The sequence below is a fragment of the Convolutriloba macropyga genome, chromosome 14, assembly GCF_964194025.1.
Source record: "Convolutriloba macropyga chromosome 14, txConMacr16.3, whole genome shotgun sequence".
NCBI classification, from domain to species: domain Eukaryota; kingdom Metazoa; phylum Xenacoelomorpha; order Acoela; family Convolutidae; genus Convolutriloba; species Convolutriloba macropyga.
The window spans coordinates 29,361,124-29,381,727 of record NC_134481.1 but is presented as its reverse complement, the minus strand read 5'-3'; the positions used below and the strand labels follow the sequence as shown (position 1 = coordinate 29,381,727).

General features: G+C 34.8%; 2 protein-coding genes across 2 annotated transcripts in view; one reads left to right on the top strand and one right to left on the bottom strand.

The window, feature by feature from the left end:
* LOC142353214 (uncharacterized) overlaps window positions 1–20,604 on the top strand; it is a 712,302-nt gene that overhangs the window by 106,628 nt on the left and 585,070 nt on the right. The window lies entirely within an intron of this gene.
* Window positions 6,158–20,018, bottom strand: LOC142352831 (uncharacterized). The gene is made up of 2 exons (XM_075404979.1): window positions 18,997–20,018; window positions 6,158–7,873 (listed from the first exon to the last, which is right to left on the bottom strand). The coding sequence occupies exons 1-2, from the start codon at window positions 19,982–19,984 to the stop codon at window positions 7,197–7,199; spliced, it is 1,665 nt and encodes a 554-aa protein (XP_075261094.1). The 5' UTR covers window positions 19,985–20,018; the 3' UTR covers window positions 6,158–7,196.

Sequence of the window (20,604 nt, the reverse complement as noted above, 5' to 3'; positions counted from 1 at the left end):
TTGATAATGGCCTTCTTCAAGTTACAAAATCAGCGCACATGTTACTTTTCGATCATTCCTTTTTTTTTCACTTTTCCGTAAATTAGTCTTCCATTTTCCGCACGCTTTTGTTATTGAGATCACCTGAAACATAGCTGTCAGATTGCCAGAAAATAGCCGGACAGCTTCGTAGATCTGCAGCCTCAAAAAGATAGTAAAAAAGAGCAAAAATCTCTTTTTAAATACTGAGATGTTATATTCTGATTAAGAATCTCTCAACCTTATTACTACTTCCATTAACTGCCCTCAAATACCTTTCAATCAGAGTCACACGCACTTACTTGACCTTATCTCCTTGAATTAAAGCACACAAGAATCGATTTAAGATTGAGGAAGTAATTTTGTAATAAGTTAATTTTTGAGAGCGAGGTAAGTCACGTATGAACAAGACCTTAATCACGCGAATGAACAAAAAAGTCTCCAATAAAAGTGAAAAATGAAGTCACGCACGCAATTCAGTTGAAATTACATGAACGAATGAACAACAAGCAGATTTGAACTGATTGTGACGTCATATGGTTGTAACAAAAATTTTGACGGAATAGAAAATAGCAGGACAAGTCCTGACGTACAATTCTAAGAATTTTCATTAGCTAAACAAAAAAACTAGACCTAGTATGGACTATGAATGAATTGAGAAACCATTTCCAAAAAAAATCAGATAAAAAACTTTGAAAAAACAGAAAATCGAAGTCAAAATGCGGCATGTGAATAGGAAATTTAGTTCAAACAAAAAAACTACGCCTAGAATGAACTATGAATGGATTTGGAAAAACATTTAGAAAAAAATTTGATCCAAAAAATCGAAAAAGAACAGTAAACATCAAAGTAAAATTGCCGCATGTGAACAAAAAACCACTAGGGTTAACTATTCATAAGTTAGGAAGGATAAGCCAAAATTTGGAGATCACGTCAGCCTCAATAAAATAGCATTCAAACTCTCTAAAAATATTGCGGGAAAAATCGATAAATGATATATTCTAAACAATCGACTGAATCAGCAGATATATTCTAAACAATCGACAATCAGCAATTCAGTTGAAATTACATGAACGAATGAACAACAAGCAGATTTGAAGTGATTGTGACGTCATATGGTTGGAACAAAAATTTTGAAATAAAAAATAGCGGGACAAGTCCTGACGTACAATTCTAAGACTTATCATTAGCTAAACAAAAAACTAGACCTAGTATGGACTATGCATGATTTGAGAAACCATTTCCAAAAAAAATCAAATAAAAAACTTAAAAAAAAACAGAAAATCAAAGTCAAAATGCGGCATGTGAATAGGAAAAATGGTTCTAACAAAAAACTACGCCTGGAATGAACTATGAATGGATTTGGAAAACCATATAGAAAAAAATTTGATCCAAAATATCGAAAAAGAACAGTGAACAACAATATGAAATTGCCGCATGTGAACAAAAAACCACTAGCGTTAACTATTCTAAGTTAGAAAGGATAAGCCAAAATTTGGAGATCACGTCAGCCTCAATAAAATAGCATTCATATTGCGGGGAAAATCGATAAAAGAAATATTCTAAACAATCGACTAATATTGGATACACTGCTCTCAAACTTCTGGTGGTCGGTGATCAATTAAAAACTGCTTCAGCAGAGGGTATTAACTAAGTGGTTTCCGATTATTTTCGGTGGCGCAGGAAGTTCTAACATAGTCTACGAAAAAAAAAAACAGAAATTAATTAAGCCATATCTGCAAAAGTTATAATCAAGAAAGGTGCAAAAAATAATGTAACTTGTAACAATGGCATCGCTAACAATGGTTCCGTAAAAAAATTGAAAGTTCTCTGAGCACTTTTTTCACTGTTGAATTTAGTGGAATTTTCTTTCAGATAGTGATTTAAGATGCGTTGCAAGCTTTTTCATGGGAAACTATTGACACTTGAGTGGTTTTCTTTGCTTGATAATGGCCTTCTTCAAGTTACAAAATCAGCGCACATGTTACTTTTCGATCATTCCTTTTTTTTCACTTTTCCGTAAATTAGTCTTCCATTTTCCGCACGCTTTTGTTATTGAGATCACCTGAAACATAGCTGTCAGATTGCCAGAAAATAGCCGAACAGCTTCGTAGATCTGCAGCCTCAAAAAGATAGTAAAAAAGAGCAAAAATCTCTTTTTAAATACTGAGATGTTATATTCTGATTAAGAATCTCTCAACCTTATTACTACTTCCATTAACTGCCCTCAAATACCTTTCAATCAGAGTCACACGCACTTACTTGACCTTATCTCCTTAAATTAAAGTACACAAGAATCGATTTAAGATTGAGGAAGTAATTTTGTAATAAGTTAATTTTTGAGAGCGAGGTAAGTCACGTATGAACAAGACCTTAATCACGCGAATGAACAAAAAAGTCTCCAATAAAAGTGAAAAATGAAGTCACGCACGCAATTCAGTTGAAATTACATGAACGAATGAACAACAAGCAGATTTGAACTGATTGTGACGTCATATGGTTGTAACAAAAATTTTGACGGAATAGAAAATAGCAGGACAAGTCCTGACGTACAATTCTAAGAATTTTCATTAGCTAAACAAAAAAACTAGACCTAGTATGGACTATGAATGAATTGAGAAACCATTTCCAAAAAAAATCAGATAAAAAACTTTGAAAAAACAGAAAATCGAAGTCAAAATGCGGCATGTGAATAGGAAATTTAGTTCAAACAAAAAAACTACGCCTAGAATGAACTATGAATGGATTTGGAAAAACATTTAGAAAAAAATTTGATCCAAAAAATCGAAAAAGAACAGTAAACATCAAAGTAAAATTGCCGCATGTGAACAAAACACCACTAGGGTTAACTATTCATAAGTTAGGAAGGATAAGCCAAAATTTGGAGATCACGTCAGCCTCAATAAAATAGCATTCAAACTCTCTAAAAATATTGCGGGAAAAATCGATAAATGATATATTCTAAACAATCGACTGAAATTGGATACTGCTCTCAAACTTCTGGTGGTCGGCATTCAATTAAAAACTGCTTCCGCAGAGGGTATTAACTAAGTGGTTTCCGATTATTTTCGGTGGCGCAGGAAGTTCCAACATAGTCTACGAAAAAAAACAGAAATTAATTAAGCCATATCTGCAAAAGTTATAATCAGGAAAGGTGCAAAAAATAATGTAACTTGTAACAATGGCATCGCTAACAATGGTTCCGTAAAATTGAAAGTTCTCTGAGCACTTTTTTCACTGTTGAATTTAGTGGAATATTCTTTCAGATAGTGATTTAAGATGCGTTGCAAGCTTTTTCATGGGAAACTATTGACGCTTGAGTGGTTTTCTTGCTTGATAATGGCCTTCTTCAAGTTACAAGCTCAGCGCACATTTTACTTTTCGATCATTCCTTTTATTTTACTTTTCCGTAAATTAGTCTTCCATTTTCCGCACGCTTTTGTTATGGAGACCACCTGAAACATAGCTGTCAGATTGCCAGAAAATAGCCGGACAGCTTCGTAGATCTGCAGCCTCAAAAAGATAGTAAAAAAGAGCAAAAATCTCTTTTTAAATACTGAGATGTTATACTCTGATTAAGAATCTCTGAACCTTATTACTACTTCCATTAACTGCCCTCAAATACCTTTCAATCAGAGTCACACGCACTTACTTGACCTTATCTCCTTGAATTAAAGTACACAAGAATCGATTTAAGATTGAGGAAGTAATTTTGTAATAAGGTAATTTTTAACAATGGCATCGCTAACAATGGTTCAGGAAAAAAATGAAAGTTGTCTGAGCACTTTTCTCACTGTTGAATTTAGTGGAATTTTCAAATAGTGATTTAAGATGCGTTGCAAGCTTTTTCATGGGAAACTACTGACGCTGGAGTGGTTTTCTTTGCTTGATAATGGCCTTCAAGTTACAAGTTCAGCGCACATGTTACTTTTCGATCATTCCTTTTTTTACTTTTCCGTAAAGTTGTCTTCTATTTTCCTCACGTTTTTGTTATTGGGACCATCTAAAACATAGCTATCAGATTGCCAAAAAATACCCGCAACAGCTTCATAGATCTGCAGCCTCAAAAAGATAGTAAAAAAGACCAAAAAATCTCTTTTTAAATACTGAGGTGTTATATTCTGATTAAGAATCTCTCAACCTTATTACTACATCCATTAACTGCCCTCAAATACCCTTCCATCAGAGTCACGCGCACTTACTTGACCTTATCTCCTTGAATTAAAGTACACAAAAATCGATTTAAGATTGAGGAAGTAATTTTGTGATAGAGTAATTTTTGAGAGCGAGGTAAGTCACGTATGAACAAGAACTTAATCAAGCGAATGAACAAAAAAGTCTGTACTAAAGTGAAAAATGACGTCACGCACGCAATTCAGTTGAAATTGCATGAACGAATGAACAACAAGCAGATTTGAAGTGATTGTGACGTCATATGGTTGTAACAAAAATTTTGACGAAATAAAAATTAGCGGGAAAAGTCCTGACGTACAATTCTAAGACTTATCATTAGCTAAACAAAAAAACTAGACCTAGTATGGACTATGAATGAATTGAGAAACCATTTCCAAAAAAAATCAGATAAAAAACTTTAACAGAAAATCGAAGTCAAAATGCGGCATGTGAATAGGAAATTTAGTTCAAACAAAAAACTACGCCTAGAATGAACTATGAATGGATTTGGAAAATCATTTAGAAAAAAATTTGATCCAAAAAATCGAAAAAGAACAGTAAACATCAAAGTAAAATTGCCGCATGTGAACAAAAAACCACTAGGGTTAACTATTCATAAGTTAGGAAGGATAAGCCAAAATTACTCCTCCAATTTGACTTCAAAATGTCATGAAAGTGTGTGAACAGATCTTGAAAAGACAGAGCCCCAATACAATTCTAATTCTTTGAATTGTAACGAGAAGGCCAATAATAGCCTCAGCTATTGTTTTGCGGCTATTAAAAAACTTTTTAGCAAACCTGTTGTCTGAAGCCATATTTGAAAATTTTGGTATTGGTTTCTTTAAATTGAACTTGTCACCGTTAGTGTTATTTTACATTTCCATTTTCTGATGCTTTCTGCTTTATTTTGCTTGCCAGAATTTTATCCAGCCTATTCGACTTGTCATAGTGTTTCGTATACTTCTTATTTTAATATTACAACCGTTGCTACCGACAGTCCGCATTTTTCGAACTCATTATTTGCGAAATTCTGTTTTGTCAATATTCATTTTTTTCAAGCATTTGGAATTTTTGAAACTTTGTTCCAGAATTCTTGTCTTTGGGAATTAATCATTGCTCGCAAAATTGATAACGTATCTTCAATTTGATATCGTATCCTTGATATCGTTCCAAAGAAAGCTGGCTATATGCTGCTAATTTGCAGTTGTTGCTAATTTGCAGAAAAGCTTTTTCACAGTTTTACTGTTCAATTATTTCTTTTCCCAGATGATCTTGATCAGCCCAAGAAGCCATCACAACTATTTTAACTTATTATTGACGACTGACTTAGGTTCAGTTACAAAATTGCAAGTCGTGACAACCTGAAAGGTGTTTCTGGGGAAAGTATTTTATTGTTGCTGTTTCCTGAGTACCAGAACTTACATTTTAGTTTAAAATTTTAAAATTTGATTTAAATCTTTATTTATATTTCAAAAACTTTACCATATTTTTTATCAGCGGAGGGGTTGCCTTCCATCATTTGTCGTTAATTGATTGTATGTATGTGTGTTTATAGCGGGGGGGGGGGGTGAGAGGTGGTCAAAAATAGTTTTTATCCCATTTTTCATCTGCATTTCACGAGCTCTTGCTCTTATACGGTACCGATGCTATCTTTCTCAGATGCGTGAAGAACTTTTTTCATCTTGGCTAAAGGGAGGCAAACTGTCTGCAATATAATTTCCCCCGTTATTTTTAAATGTTGGAACAACAAGAAGGAATCTTTTAGAAACTGCAAGATTTTGTTGGAGAGCATATAACATGCTAGTACTCAGAAAGAATGCTTCTCAGAAAAGAAAATCCAATACCGAGTAGACAACCATTAGCATTCTAGGAAATAATGAATTTGTGATATGGCAAAGCCACTAATCATCCTGAATATTCTTATCATATACGACACATTTCGTATTCTGGGCAAAAAGAAAGAATGTATAAATGAAGAATGTATTTACAAATTACATATCAGATATTGAAAAGTGAAAGATTGAAATTTAAAATACCGATAATACTACTACTCTCGACATTTCTATACAAAACTTTATATATGGATTTGCTAAGTGGGATGAGGTTATAAAATGATCAGAGGAGAGAAGAGGGAGAAATATGAACTAATCTAAGATAGAAAAAACACCACGCGGAAATCAACTTCGGAATAATTTTGGAGGATTGTTTCATTCCCATGACGACCAGTTTATGAGTTTAAAAACTATTCACTTCATGTTGCACTCGAATCATTATTCCTGTTTCCTAAATTAAGTTGTTTAGATTCCATGAAAACTTCCTATTGAATTTCCCATAGACTGTTTCAGTATTTCTTGGAGATAAATTCACTTTTTATTCTTTTTTTTGTATTTAGATTACCTCTAACTATATTTTTGAAACGTTTCTGTTGCTAACAGTACACAATGCTTAAGTCTACGTACCATAATTTTTTTCTATAAACCTTCAACATGACAAACATTCTTGACAATATTCTAAGTGGGAGAGGGAAAATTATCCTTTTATGGTAGTCTATTATTCAAACAGTTTGAACAAAGTTTCAGTTTGGGTGTAAAAATACTGAGCTGGGTTTTAATGAGATATTATACACAGTTGGGCCGTGGGATTATGATCATCATTTTACCACTGGTCTACAATAACAATTACCTTATCAGCTTAAAGTATAAAACGATACAATACAACTTAGGACAGTAAGTAAACAAGGGTGTGAATTTCGATTGGGTTTTCTTTATATACTTTCAGTTGATTTAATAGAAACAATTCTAGCACGATTAAGCATAAAAGAATGCATCAATAAATTACTTTACTCATAAATAGGAAGCAAACTTAGACTAAAAAACTTGTCTAAATAAATTCAGAATATGCTAAATAAACAGTAAAAGATAGAACCATCAATCAGCGACACACCGAAAATGTCAAGGTAAGGTCTAGTTTGCGATAGAACGGATATCGGTAATTGTAATTGATTATCAGGTGACTTTTACTTGAGAACTCGTTGTTTTTTCAGAATGCACTTCGCTTGTGACTATTTTAGGCGCTATGTTCTGCAGTTTGGGTGTTCCCTTGACAACAGGGGCTGACGCCGCTCCGTTGATTGCTGTAGTCCTCAGACCTTTCACCACAATTTTTGCAACTGGATCTGGTAGTTTGTGGACCAGCACGTAATGTCTCACCACATTCGCCCCTCTATCCGAATTGTAGGAACAGATAGAGCAGTTGATCCTCAGTCTGTTCTGACGTTTGCGAGCTGTGGATCCGCCTGATCGGGATCCAGTTCCGACCTTTGAGCGGATTCTCTGTCTGTTAGTTGTTGTACCAAGGATCTTGATGGTTGCTGGTTGGACTTTATTATTGGAATTATTTGCAATAACTGAGACGGTACACGGACTTGCTATGGAGATCTTTGGCTTTATAGGCCTCAAATCGGAGGGTGGTTTTCCAGGAGTGACAATGACTGTATCTCGCTTTACTGTGTTGTCATCGTTGAAAAGGTGGTCTAGTATTGCCATGTTGTCTATTGCATCGTTGTTCGCCCCGGCAGAGGAGGAGGAACAGGATGGTTCATCATCAGCCATGCTGAAGGTGTCGTACGCTGCATTCAGGTCACTCTTCAGGTCAAAATCAAGTGAGTCTTCCTGTTGAAGTCCTAATTAACAACAGCCAAATACAATTATTGTTCCTCATTAATAAGTTTTTTTCTGATTAATTTATTTTGTGATAAAATTATTAAAAAGTGTGTTTAATGAGAAATGGATAACGACTGGTGTGGAAGACCTTCTGTGGAAGAGTTTCAGAAGTCAGTCTAAAGGGTATACTTCATTGGCGCAAGCTTCTTAGCTATTGCCATCAGTAATATCAATGAGTAACGGCAATTATCAGAATCCAAGAGGCATCTAGTATTGAACAATTTCTCTATCCCTGGTCTCAGCTTCAACCCGAACGCTATCAATTAGCTGAAAGTTCTGCAGAACTTATTGAACAACAAGGAGGCTCGGTTATGTGCGTTTGCACGACTCCACTCGTCCACTTCTTTTTTTACTTAATTGTCTTCCAAATGAGGAAGAGATAGAAAAACTTCAAAAATTAACATTTTTGAAAAAAAGGTGAATGAATAAATAAATCGCTTTGAACTAGGCGGACTAAATAAATATAGCCGCTTCATACCGAGCAGATCTGCCATTAATAAGGCTACGAGCCAAGACAACAAAAAATTAAAACTAATTACAACCAAAACTAAATGTATTTTTTAAAAAATTACTTAACAAGTTAAAATATCACATAAAACCAGTACTGAAAAATTAACTTGTAATTCGCTAAAAAACAATATAGGAGCTGTCTTTAATACGACCAAGTATCAAGCAGACAAAAGTAACAAAGGTCTCAGTTCAATAATACGTTTTTTAAAGAAAGTCATGAACACAATTAGCTTTCAAGTCAAACCCAAAAGAAGGTTAATTAATACCTCCATGGGAAGCCAATGACACCAATCAACAACCATTAAAAATTCCATATGTAAAATTGATCGTGCGCTCAACGCCAATCGGACCTGTATTTAGTGCGTTCATGTGACAAACACTAAAAATTTGGAAAAATTCGAAAAATTTAGCAAAAGTTTTTATGAAAACTTGTAGCACCAAACCATTAGTTTAAAACAAATCCACCCATTAGATTAAAATTAGTTTCATCAGAGAGGGGACACGATATTTCATTAATGAGACTAAGGTACAAAATGACAGAAATAAGATTAAAAGGCGACGAGATTAAAAAAAAACATTGATTATTATAAAACAATTATACTCAGAGTCCTGAAAAGCTTTAGCTATCAACAAACAATTCCATAGGTTCATTTATAACTCCGTAGGAAGCAATTGAGAGATGTCAATGCCAAGAATATATCATAGGACTAAAAAATTACGAAAACTATAGCAAAAATTAATTGAAATTTGCCAGAAAACGGCGTCGAAGCCGTTAGAACCATAATCTATTCACGTTAAAACCATCAAAATTTGTAATTGCCCCTTCTTTCAACGTCACCTTTGTAATGTGACAGGTCACTTATGTAATAAATTGGTCCGAAAACTCGTGGTATCATAGCCAAATAACTAACTTCATAAAATTGCAATAAAGAATAAATTCTATTTAACTGGAAAAAGGATTTGACATCTTTGCGGAGACTAGTTGACCGAATTTAAATGTAATAACAGCATAAAACTTTCAACTTCAAAATATTAGGCAAGTTATTTTTATTTCATTAGAGCACCAATTGGACGTGTCAATAGTGAGACATAGTCTTCAAGCTACAAAATAACAAATACAGAGCTCAAAATTTTACAAGCAGTTTTACCCAAACACAGTATGAGGCCATAGCACCGATGGGCATCTGAAAACATAATATATGTTCATTGGGCTCCAGTTACTGTTAAATGGAATCTGTTAAAAATTGAGCTGTGAATTGAAACCCTTTCGGCCTGATTTTAACATAAAAAAATGTAAGACAATTTTGAAAAAGCCAGCACCCCAATCCGATCCAAAAATTTTTTTATTGTAAAAAACACGTTTAGACCAAAATTATTCTATAAACTTCTTATCGTCCATTATCAAAGAGTTATTATACATATAATAACGATACGGACAATTGGGTCTAAAAAATATTTTAAAAGAGCGATGAACTTTGAAAGAGCGATCAAGTCCCCAAAAACTGCCAAAATTTTAATAGCAGAACACTCTCAAGGGAAGATGGCCCATATCTGTAGTTTGAGAACTCTGTGCCACCAATTTTTACGTTTATACTTCGGGCAAGTTTTAAGAAAGTGGGCTACAGAAGAAAACTTTCAGCCACTTAATTCAAAAGCTGAATTTTGAAAAAGTTAGCACACATTTAAACAAACAATTCGAATCAGTTCAGCAACACTCTCCGACCTTTAAAAGTAACATCATTGACAATACTTTAAATAATTTAAACATTTTTAAGAGCAAATTTCATCAATACTTCAACAGAAATTACGAAACACGTGAATAATACAGAGCTGGCAGATTGCCAGAAAATAGCCTGCAGTCTCAGCTTGTAGATCTGCAGGCTAAAAAAAAACAGTTAAAAAGACACCAAAAATTCGTCTTTTCATTGAAGGCTGAAATATTATATTTTGATTAAAAATCTGTATAAGTTTTTGCTGCCTCTGTTGGCTGCTCTCAAATTACATATATTTAGAAATACACACACCCATTTGAACTTATCTCTGTGAAATAAAGTAAATTAAAGTCAAATTCAAAGAGGACGTCCTTTTTGAGAGTGGGGTGAGTCCGAAAATTCAATCAAGCGAATGAGCAAAAAACTCTAACAGAGAAAAACGACGTCACGCACGCACTTCAGTTGAAATTGCATGAACGAATGAACAAAAAGCAGATTTGAAGTCGTTTTGACGTCATATGGCGGTAACAAAAATCTTGACGAAATAAAAATAGAAGAGGAGGCCAAAAAAGCCCCAGCTATCGCTGTGCGGCTATAAAAAATTTAAATTAGGGGACTGAATTTTAAGCCTCAATAACTCGAAAAAGCAAAACAAACATAACCGACTAAACGTCATAAGAATTGCTCTCGAACGACTAATGAGAGCTCTAATCAATTGCAACCTGCATCAGTCGGGGGTGGGGGGCTAAATGGGACTAAGAAGTTTAATAGTGGCCTTCAAATAAACTCATTAGAGGTTAAGATATACCATTATTAAGATTTGAAGTGAAAAATGGCACCAGTTTCGGCGCACTTTTCATTTGACTTTTAGTATTAAATTTCAGCCAATTGAGTTCAGCTGCTTCAAATTGTGATTGAGAGAGAATTTTAGACCACACGAAACTCAAAAGTCAAGGGCGTAAAAGTCGCTCGAAAAGTCGAAACCGTCAAGCGAAAATTTTGCATAAAAAAGACACACGTTTACAATAATTGCTATGAACTTCGTTCAAGAGCAATTAAAAAAACCTTTTTAAAACGATATACTATCCTTGAATAGCTTTCTAACGATACCACTCAGAACTCTCTACGCTGACTATATCGATCCGTCAAATTTGACTGAAAAAAAACCAGTTGATTATATAGCTCCTCCAACAAGGTGGATCGGAACAATAAGAGCCAAAGCAGCATCCGACAAAATAGGAACATAATGTGACACAACGTCATTAACAACGCCGCAGCAAGACATAAATCAAATAGATTCGTACCCTGCGGAGTCTTTTGAACGTACTCGCAACATCAAAACAAGTGGCCGCAACTGAATACTGGCAAGGTTAACAGCCCTGAAGTGCATCCAAAACCACGTCGATATTCTATACAATCATCAAGTAAATTTCAATAACGGTTAAATGCAGAAAGAACCCGGCAAACAACAAAAGGAACCCAAAGAGAAGAGCAACGGAACCGAAAAAAGAGCTTTGTCAGAAATAAATGTGAGGGTAAATTAACCTGTCTTTTTGATACGCGACACTTTTTGTAACTCAGAAGTTTTCTTTTTGTAACTCAAGTTTTCTTTTTGTAACTCAGAAGCTACTCCTCTGTTGATCGGTTAAGCCTTCTTTTCAAACGGGTCAGTGTGCTGCCTTTTGCCGAAGACTCTGAGACAGAATTTCTCAGCAGCGGGCATCTCAAAAGAGTTTGCAACAGCCGCTCCTCTTTTCCCAGCCGATTTGAGGCTTCCAAAAACCATCAATCGTAAAGACACGTAACTAATTAACAGCTGAAATCGCTGGCCAAAAAGCAAGTGTAAAACAAGCAAAAACTAATGTAATCGAAAATGAAAGGCTGTACGTTATGTATCTAACACCTGAATGCATGTTGCTCTCCCCGCGGCAACAACCTCCATAAGCGAACTCGCCAATAATGCTCTTTTTCTCTGACATTCCTTGCATGGCCAACAACATACGAGACACTAAAAACAAATTTACCGCAAAAACAGACAGGTTAAATGCAAATGAGTTTGGGCTAAAAAAAAATTGACTAACACTATCGACGATCTGCAACAATTAAAACGACTTCCCCAGTCTACCAACGGCACTCGTAGATCAACCCAAACATGAACTCAGAAGTAAACCAGCCGAAACATTTTGAAGGCCAGCGCATTCGTGGAATACCGGATAACAACGAAAAAGATGGACGGAAACGACTTGACCACGACTACGCAGAAGTTGAAAATGTATTTAAACATCTCAAGGTAAACTATCAAATAACAGCTCAAATGACTGGGAACGTTTCTGCAGAAAGAGAAAAGGATTGAACGTTACTGATGAAACTTGCGTACGCAAGGGAAGGAGATCTGCTGTGTTCGTACTTTTCCTCGTTAAAGTCCTTCGATCGGAGAGCGTATGTCTGCAAAGAACTGTCCAAAGAGAAGATTCTTATTGAAAATGAATTTAAGTAACGAACAAGGAGGCTCGTTAATGTGCGTTCGCAAATGATGTTCTGACCCGAGCTCTTGTACATTTTTGACTTAATTGTGAACCAAATGAAGAGATAACAAAAATAGATGTTTGAGTTTAAAACAATCGTTGCACAACCTAACTGCTAAATGAATTACATGATGCCATGCCTCATTACAGCGCCAAAGAGATCTGCCAATAAAGAGACCACGAGACAAAAAAAAACAAACAACAAAATTAGCAAAAACAAAAATTTCACGGCAAAAACTGGATATCAAAATTTAAAAGCACCTAGTAACAACGTCAAAATGCAGTCAGATAAAACCTTAACTACACAAATTTACTTTTTTCTAACTATACAGCGGATGGAAATTTTTTTTTAATGAGACTAGGTAACAAGTCGACAAAGAGAAAGAACAATGAGGCAAAATTCAAAAATTAATCAACATTTTTTAAACCAAGAAAATTCAAAAGTCTTAAAATCATTAGCTTTTAACTAAATAATCCTTGATAAATTACTAAAAAGTCAATACAAAACCAAAAGAATTTATCTTTGGTTAGACTAAGCCATAGAAACCGACTAAAGATGCAGAAAACTCAAAAAATTACAAACGATTTGCAAAAACACAAACTATTGCTACCATTAAAATCATTCATTAGCTATTATCTGAATATTGTGTATTTTTAATTCAACTGTTAATTCTACCAATTCAGCTGAAAGATTTATACTGAGAGATTAAACAAATTTACTTGAGCCACATTTGAAACCAATTGGGATCTGTTATTACGCGATTGTGCTGAAAGAAGAGAAAAAGAAACACAAAAAATGGCCACTCAAAAAACGTTTATAAAAATGCATATAGTCCAAGAAACAAAACATCGGCGATAATGGACATCAGTAGATATGTTATTTATTGAAATACAAGAAAACGGATGTGACCTCTCAATGATGAAAGTAAGTTACAATTTGACGAAAAGAACAAAAACTGAAACGTTTGGAAAATATTAGAAAAAGTATACAATAAATATTAAGACTATTCGCTATAAACTGACTGCTGCGGGTATCATCATTCATTCAATCCAAAATTCAAAGCTTATGAGACCTGTCGGCAATTTATGGCTACCTAAATAACAAAAACAGGCAACAACAGCAAGTTCAAGAAAAAAAATTCAGCGGGAAACGTGTCGACGGCATTAAAAAATTAACTTATCAGTAAACACTTTTCTATTTTCAATTAACTTTTCAACAGCAATGGGGTTCTTTTTTATCAATATAACTTCAAAAAATCAATAAACATGAACAAATACATTAGAACCACGAAATTTTTGAGAAAAATCGTAGTATCAACGCCATTGAATTCAATTGCTTTCAACGAAGACAGTAAATACGCTAAATTATGCCTCGATGGGACGAAAAATTTGTTTGCCATTCATAATTCATCAGTAAGACCTTACAACATGTTATTGACTAAGAAAACAACAAAGTCAGGCAAAAACCAAAAATTCAGTAGAAAAGTGCCAGAAGAAAGAGTCAAAGCAATTTAAATCACAAGCTCTTCTCTGAAAACTTTAACCATGATCTATTGAACGTCATCTCTTAATCAATGGAAACCATCAATAATAAGATAATATGATAAGATTTCAAAAGGAGCAAAATCAGAAAAAGTACCCAAAATTGAAAAAAAATAAAACTAGTGGCATTGAAGTTTTAAAACTATTAGGTAGAACATAAAACCGCTAACCAGATTATTTTGGTTGCAGTAGAAAGGAAACAAATCCTGTCAATACTGAGACTGACTAACAGTTCACGAAAAAGTTTAGGTTTTGTTATTGTTCAAAAATTTTCGAAAAATTATATTTAAAGTCTTAATAGCCATCAAACTCAAAAGCTTTCAACGGCGATCAATAACTGCACTCAGATACAACCCGATGGGAGGAAAAAGATGCTTTTCATGCAGAGATAATCAAGACATCACAATAAGTCGTATGACTATGAAAACAACAACAAAAACAGGCACAAAACAAAATTTCAGTAGAAAGTGACGAAGCCAATTAAACAAAATTATTTTCTCTGAAAACTTTAACTTTGATCAACTGAACGTCTTCTCAAAGCGAATGGGAGCTATCAATAATTTGATAAGAGTTCAAAGGTAACTTATAAAACGAAAATATCCAAAAAATTTTTGAAATCTTGTGTCATTGAAGTCATATAACCAATAGTTAGAAGATAAAACCGCTAACCAGGCTAAGTTTAGTTGCAGTAGAAAAGAAGTGAGTCCTATCAATTCTGAGACTTGCTAACAATTCACGAAAAAACTTAAAATTGGTTAATGTTCAAAAAAAAATTGAAAAATTATTTTTAAAGTCCTAACAGCCATTAAATTGAATACCTTTCAACGGAAGTAAATCAATACGCTCAAATAAATCCCAATGGCAGCATAAGGATATTTCTCATGCATAGGTATACAACAAGACATCACAAAAAGTCTTATGACTATAAAAAAAAACAACAAAAACAGGTAAAAACCAAAAATTCAGTAGAAAAAAGCGAGAAGAAAGAGTCGAAGCGATTTAAAACCATAAGCTTTGCTCTGATAACTTTATCTGCGATCCACTGAAGGTCTTCTCTAAGCCAACGGGACATATCAATATTTGGATAGTGTGATTACTTTTCAAAAGTAAAAAATACCAAAAAAAATCAAAAATTTTAAAAAAAATTTTGATATCTCGTGTCATATAACCAATAGTTTGAAAAAAAACTTCTAACCAGATTCAATTTGATCGCAGTAGGAATGAAGTGGGTAATGTCATGACTGAGTTATGTTCACTTGATGCCTATTACGGAACATATTGCACCGTTAGTCAATAACTCCATGCCATAGGACACCAAAAAATTAGTAAATTCTCAAATAATAATCAAAATTTCATATAAAATTACGAAAACTCAGAGTCGAAGCCAAGAAAACATGAGCAATTCCTTGAAAACGATTTTTTTTTGTTCATTGGGCATCATTTGACTGTAAATGAAGTTTGTATTTAACAGAACCTTGATATGAAAAGTGACTAGTCTCCAGGTGACTTAAAAAAACATTCTACTAAAAAAATTATACTAAAAATGAACAAAATCATGTCAAATATCCCGTGTTCACACAAAACTTAAATCCTCGATAACTCCTCGAAAAAAAACGAAATTCAAAAAAATTCTTTTTAATTTTGAATTCTACGCTGGACCAGCTTTTTAATGATACCACTCACATTTCTCTACGATGAATATATCGATCGGCCAAAATTGTCTGAACAAAAGAACCCATTTGAGTATATAGTTCCTCCCCCCAAAAGTGGGGTCGGAATAATAAAACTCATACAAAAGACCTCTTCCTAAATCCCTGAGAATTACAAATCTTTAATTAGAAGTAAACGGAAAAAGGGAAAAATTCAATGAGACTCCCTTGACAGCGTAACCTTGTGAACTGTGGTCACTAGAAACTATCAATCTTCAAAAGTACAATTTTCGAAGTATTCTTGATTTTGCCCGACAAACAATCTTGACTCAAGCAATCAATGTTACAAATTTTCAGGTTATCGATTAACTAAAAGTTGTGAAAGAAATTAGTGAAAACCCACTTTTCATACCACGCTGCCACATGATACGAAAAGACCGTACGACTGAAAACTCAAACTAAAGACGGAGGCGTGCTAATTGCTTCCAATAAGAATTCGAGGTCTTTCAAAAATGAAACTAATTTTTAAAACAAACCATTTTTATAATTAGGGATATCAATTTGTCTTCAACACATTGGTCTCTCATGAACCACAAAGGATTCTGAATAAGCGACATGGGACATTATCTCTAAATCTCTCCATCCCCATTGACAACTAGACATTGTTTCAACTAATAGTTCAGATATGATAACCATTTGTTGTATATCGAAGCAAATGGACGACCTCTACTTATCAACTGCAAAGAACTTGTCCAATCATCAAGCATTAACTTGCACAATTAAGATTTCAAAGAAAACAATGTTAATAAGAATGAAAACCAATACACCCCTATAAAAATTGATTTTGACTCACTCTCAGGCGAATTGTAAAGAAATTTCCAAATTATTACTACACACACATTTTATACATTCTGCTTCAGCAAAATCGATCACCTAGATGGCAGAAATTTTTGAGAAGCAAGACTAAACACAGAATGAACTTACCTCCATAGATAACTCCAGAAATGTCGAATTTGTTTTTAAAAAAAGACTAAAAACACTCAGAAAACTTGAATCTGGCCTCATCCTCAGTGAAAACTACTGAAACAAAAACTTATTGTCAAAAATTTTGTTCAGGAAGATCAGCGTTCGTTTGCGGCGGAAAAGATATCCGTTAGAACTTTCTCACTACAGAAATAGGTCGAAAGCATCGGAAAGCCGACCCATTTCACGTCCCAAATGTAATGGAACAGCAAAACTGCTAGAAAAAACTTCAAAAAGGCACAACTCAACAATTTTTTCAACCGGTTTACAATCCACAAAACGGCAAATGAAACAGGATTCACAATCAATCAATTGCATAAATTTCAGACAAAAAATGAAGCTGTTCTCAAAGACCATGATTCAAACAAAACCAGGGGTATTGAAGAGTAAGAAATGTAATTTTGAAAAACCTCTCCACGGCGCTTCTCAAATCTCTTGACAATATATTTAATACAATTGCCAATAAAGCCAAATTCCCCTCCTTGTGTAAGCTACTCAAAATCTCACCAATACACAAACCAGCAAGAAACAGGACATCAAACTACCGACCGATAAGTTCCAACTGCAATATGGGAAGTACTAGAAAAACCGGTATTTAAACGAAAAAGGAATTCATTTACTCCGACAAACTTAAGATAGTCAGTCAGCACAATTTCCACCCAAATCGCTTAACTTTACAACTGGTCACATTTCGAGATTACATTTCAACAAAAACTAAAACAACGTTTGCGTATTCTTGCTACGGTTTACACAGATTTCCAGAAGGCTTTTAATATAGGGCCACATATAATAATTTTAATATAGGGCCTCTGCTGGAAATTCAAGCTTTTTTTAAACGGAACTTGTTAGCATTACTATCTGATTATTTATCTAACATAAAACAAAGAGTGCAGCACGATGATGTCTCTTACTCGCTGTCTTTTAAGCTGGGTACCTCAGTGCTCAATATTGGGCCCAATAATTTTCATCGACCTGTTCAACTACCTTCCAAATATTCTGACAGACAAATTGTCTCCGCAAAACAGTTTCGGTGAATCGCATACATAGAGACTAGTAAGGCGTAGGACTCTTCGGAGAGAGCTGTTCGGCAACTTATTGCCCTCCGAGCGCTACTTTTTTATCACATTTTGAGGACGAAAAGTCAAATGGATCAGACGAAAAATTGCATAAAAAGGAACACAGGACTAATTGCTACAACCTTCGTTTGAGAGCAATTAAAAACTTCAGAAATTAAAGAATTAAATACTAAAAAACACTTCATTAGCTGGCAAAAGTCCAACGTTGATACTAACGATGAAAAGTGGTTATGCTAATAGTGGACATAAGTGAAAAACATGATTTTCCTTTACTCGCTTTGACGCATAAACGAAACCCATGCCATCAATTTTGAGCATTCAGTTAGACTAAAACCTAACTACTCAAATATAATTAGTAATTACCCGAGATCCAATTCAGAGACTTGATTACTCTTGTGAACACCATTATGGGTAGCAACAAATCTGCTAATTGTGTTCTTACTCGAGAATTTATTATTGCGAGGGACTTTTCTGAAATAAATCACCCATGGATGCTCGTTCACTCTGATCTAACTCACAAGTGTTAACTATCGCGGTTACCAAACTGCGACGGCGTTGACAAGTATGACAAGGAGTGTGGATCTTAAAAAAAATGATCATGGAAAATAGTGATAAACTTAATTTGCTCGAGAAAATGGACTTTTGCCACGTTATGTATTCCAAATAATGTCAAATTTTTGTTAAATAATGAAGTCAAACTGCCACCAGCTTACGAAAACTTCTTCCAATACGAAAAATTTGTTCGCAATATCGTTCGATCTTGCGGTTAATTATAGCTTCAGATATCACTTCGAGGCTACTAAACGGCTATCAAACGCCAAATCACAGGGCAGTTTACCTCGTACTGCACAATGATAAATACGCAAGTTAATTTTATACTTAGCTGGAACAAGGAATCTCTTGTCTTGATTTGAAGTATCGCAAAATAGAATTAAAATGGTTATAATAGTAATTTACTTGTTACAACTGTAGTTTTAGATTGAACCCAAAGCTGATACAATAACCGCCATTTATGCCAGGAAAGAACTTAATGATTTCTATCTTACCGGCAGGGGCAGATGATAAGAACCGAGAATTTTCATCATCATAGTCATCAAGGTTTTCGGTCTTGACAAATATGGGTTCCTGTCCATCACTTTGCAGTAACGGCTGGCAACTACCGAGCTCTGAATTAGATGATGATGATATTTCATTGTCTTCATCATCGTCAGGAGGAAAAAGGGCACGGAATTCGTCCCCGATGGATGAAATTTGGTCATCTACAAATTTATCGTCCGCAAAGAGAAGAAAGTCTTCGGTTTCGTCTCTCACTGGTGCAACTGCAATCGGTGGAACTTCGACGGGTCGAGAGTGGACTTCTGAGCAGGGAACTTGGACCCTCAGTGGTGGCGCAACACTTGGAATCACCTTTGGTGCTTGACTGATTATTACCCTAGGCGCATTCTGTTCAAATACTGTTGAGCATTGAACGATCTTCCTATTTGTTTCTGGGCTTAAGTCCATGATGGATGTGCCTTCCATAGGTTTGAATCCAGGAAATACGTCACTGCAGGCTTTTGATTTGCCATTGCACGAAATTACATTAGTGACCTTTGGACAAAAGGGCTCGAAACTAGGGTTTTGAGAAATGAACTGACTATCATTAATTGGCGCTCTATCGTTCACCGCGTTGTCCACTTCTTTTCGCGGCAAAATTTTTGGTTGAATCGGACATCTTTGACCGGGAGTGCATTTTCGTTTGGTTGAACGCCCCTGAGTTATAAATTCACTTTTTAACTCAGATAGAAAATTAGGTTCACTTTCTGTATTGCTGTTGATTTGCTCTTTGCCCTGCAAAGATGCTGCATAATTAACTTCATTTTCTTTGCTTTCATTTGGTGAGGAAACTGTAAAACTTAACGTTCCGAGACATTGACTAAGCAATTTATTCATCAAATAGAGTTCTAGATTTTGAGAAGATAGCGAAGAGAGTAGATTTCTATCGAGGGAAAGCGAAACTTGCACACAGTCTAAAGGGACCTGAAAGCCCGTCATGACAACCTGAAAGACAACATCAATGAGAAGATTGCTACAATTTCCATTGGTTGCAATCTGGTTCCATTCTGCCCCGCAACCCCAAAACCTCCTCTCACCTCCACTTAGTGCGCATATAACTTCTACCCTGGGAATTAGACGAATAGGCTTCAGAACAATAGCTTATAGGGGCGTTTTTCCTTTTTCAGTCTGTATTTAAGTTTTATCTGAGATTGTGGTAAACACCACAGCTTCTGCATCTTCATAGGAGCCTCCAAGTACGTTTGTTGCGTTCCTTATACGTTTTCACGAGTGATTTTCGGTTAAATTTAGTTGAGGTTGCTTTGCTTGTTTTCTGTCGTCGATTTTATAGTCTGCTTTTTTATACCAGGAATTCTTCCTTACTAAACTGCCGAGTTGCGTCGCACGCTTCCGCTGTTAGTCGCCTTGGTTCCACGTCATACTGACTAACGAGTAGTAGTAGTAGTTTTCTTCAGAGAAAAGTTTTATTTCTCTGGGGCTTTTGGGCCCTTTGTTGGAAGTCCTTCATCAATTTGTTTTTTTTAAACAAATTGAAAATATAACCCAGGGGTTAAATATTACAAGTTTAAAATTATATAAACAAAATCAGTACAATGTTA

What these genes read in the sequence shown, in the direction of transcription:
- LOC142352831 (XM_075404979.1), bottom strand. Translation starts at nt 19,984, where the DNA reads ATGACGGGCTTTCAGGTCCCTTTAGACTGTGTGCAAGTTTCGCTTTCC. An exon ending in CTTATCATCTGCCCCTGCCG is followed by an intron (nt 7,874 to 18,996) that starts GTAAGATAGAAA and finishes GTTGTTAATTAG; the next exon opens with GACTTCAACAGGAAGACTCA.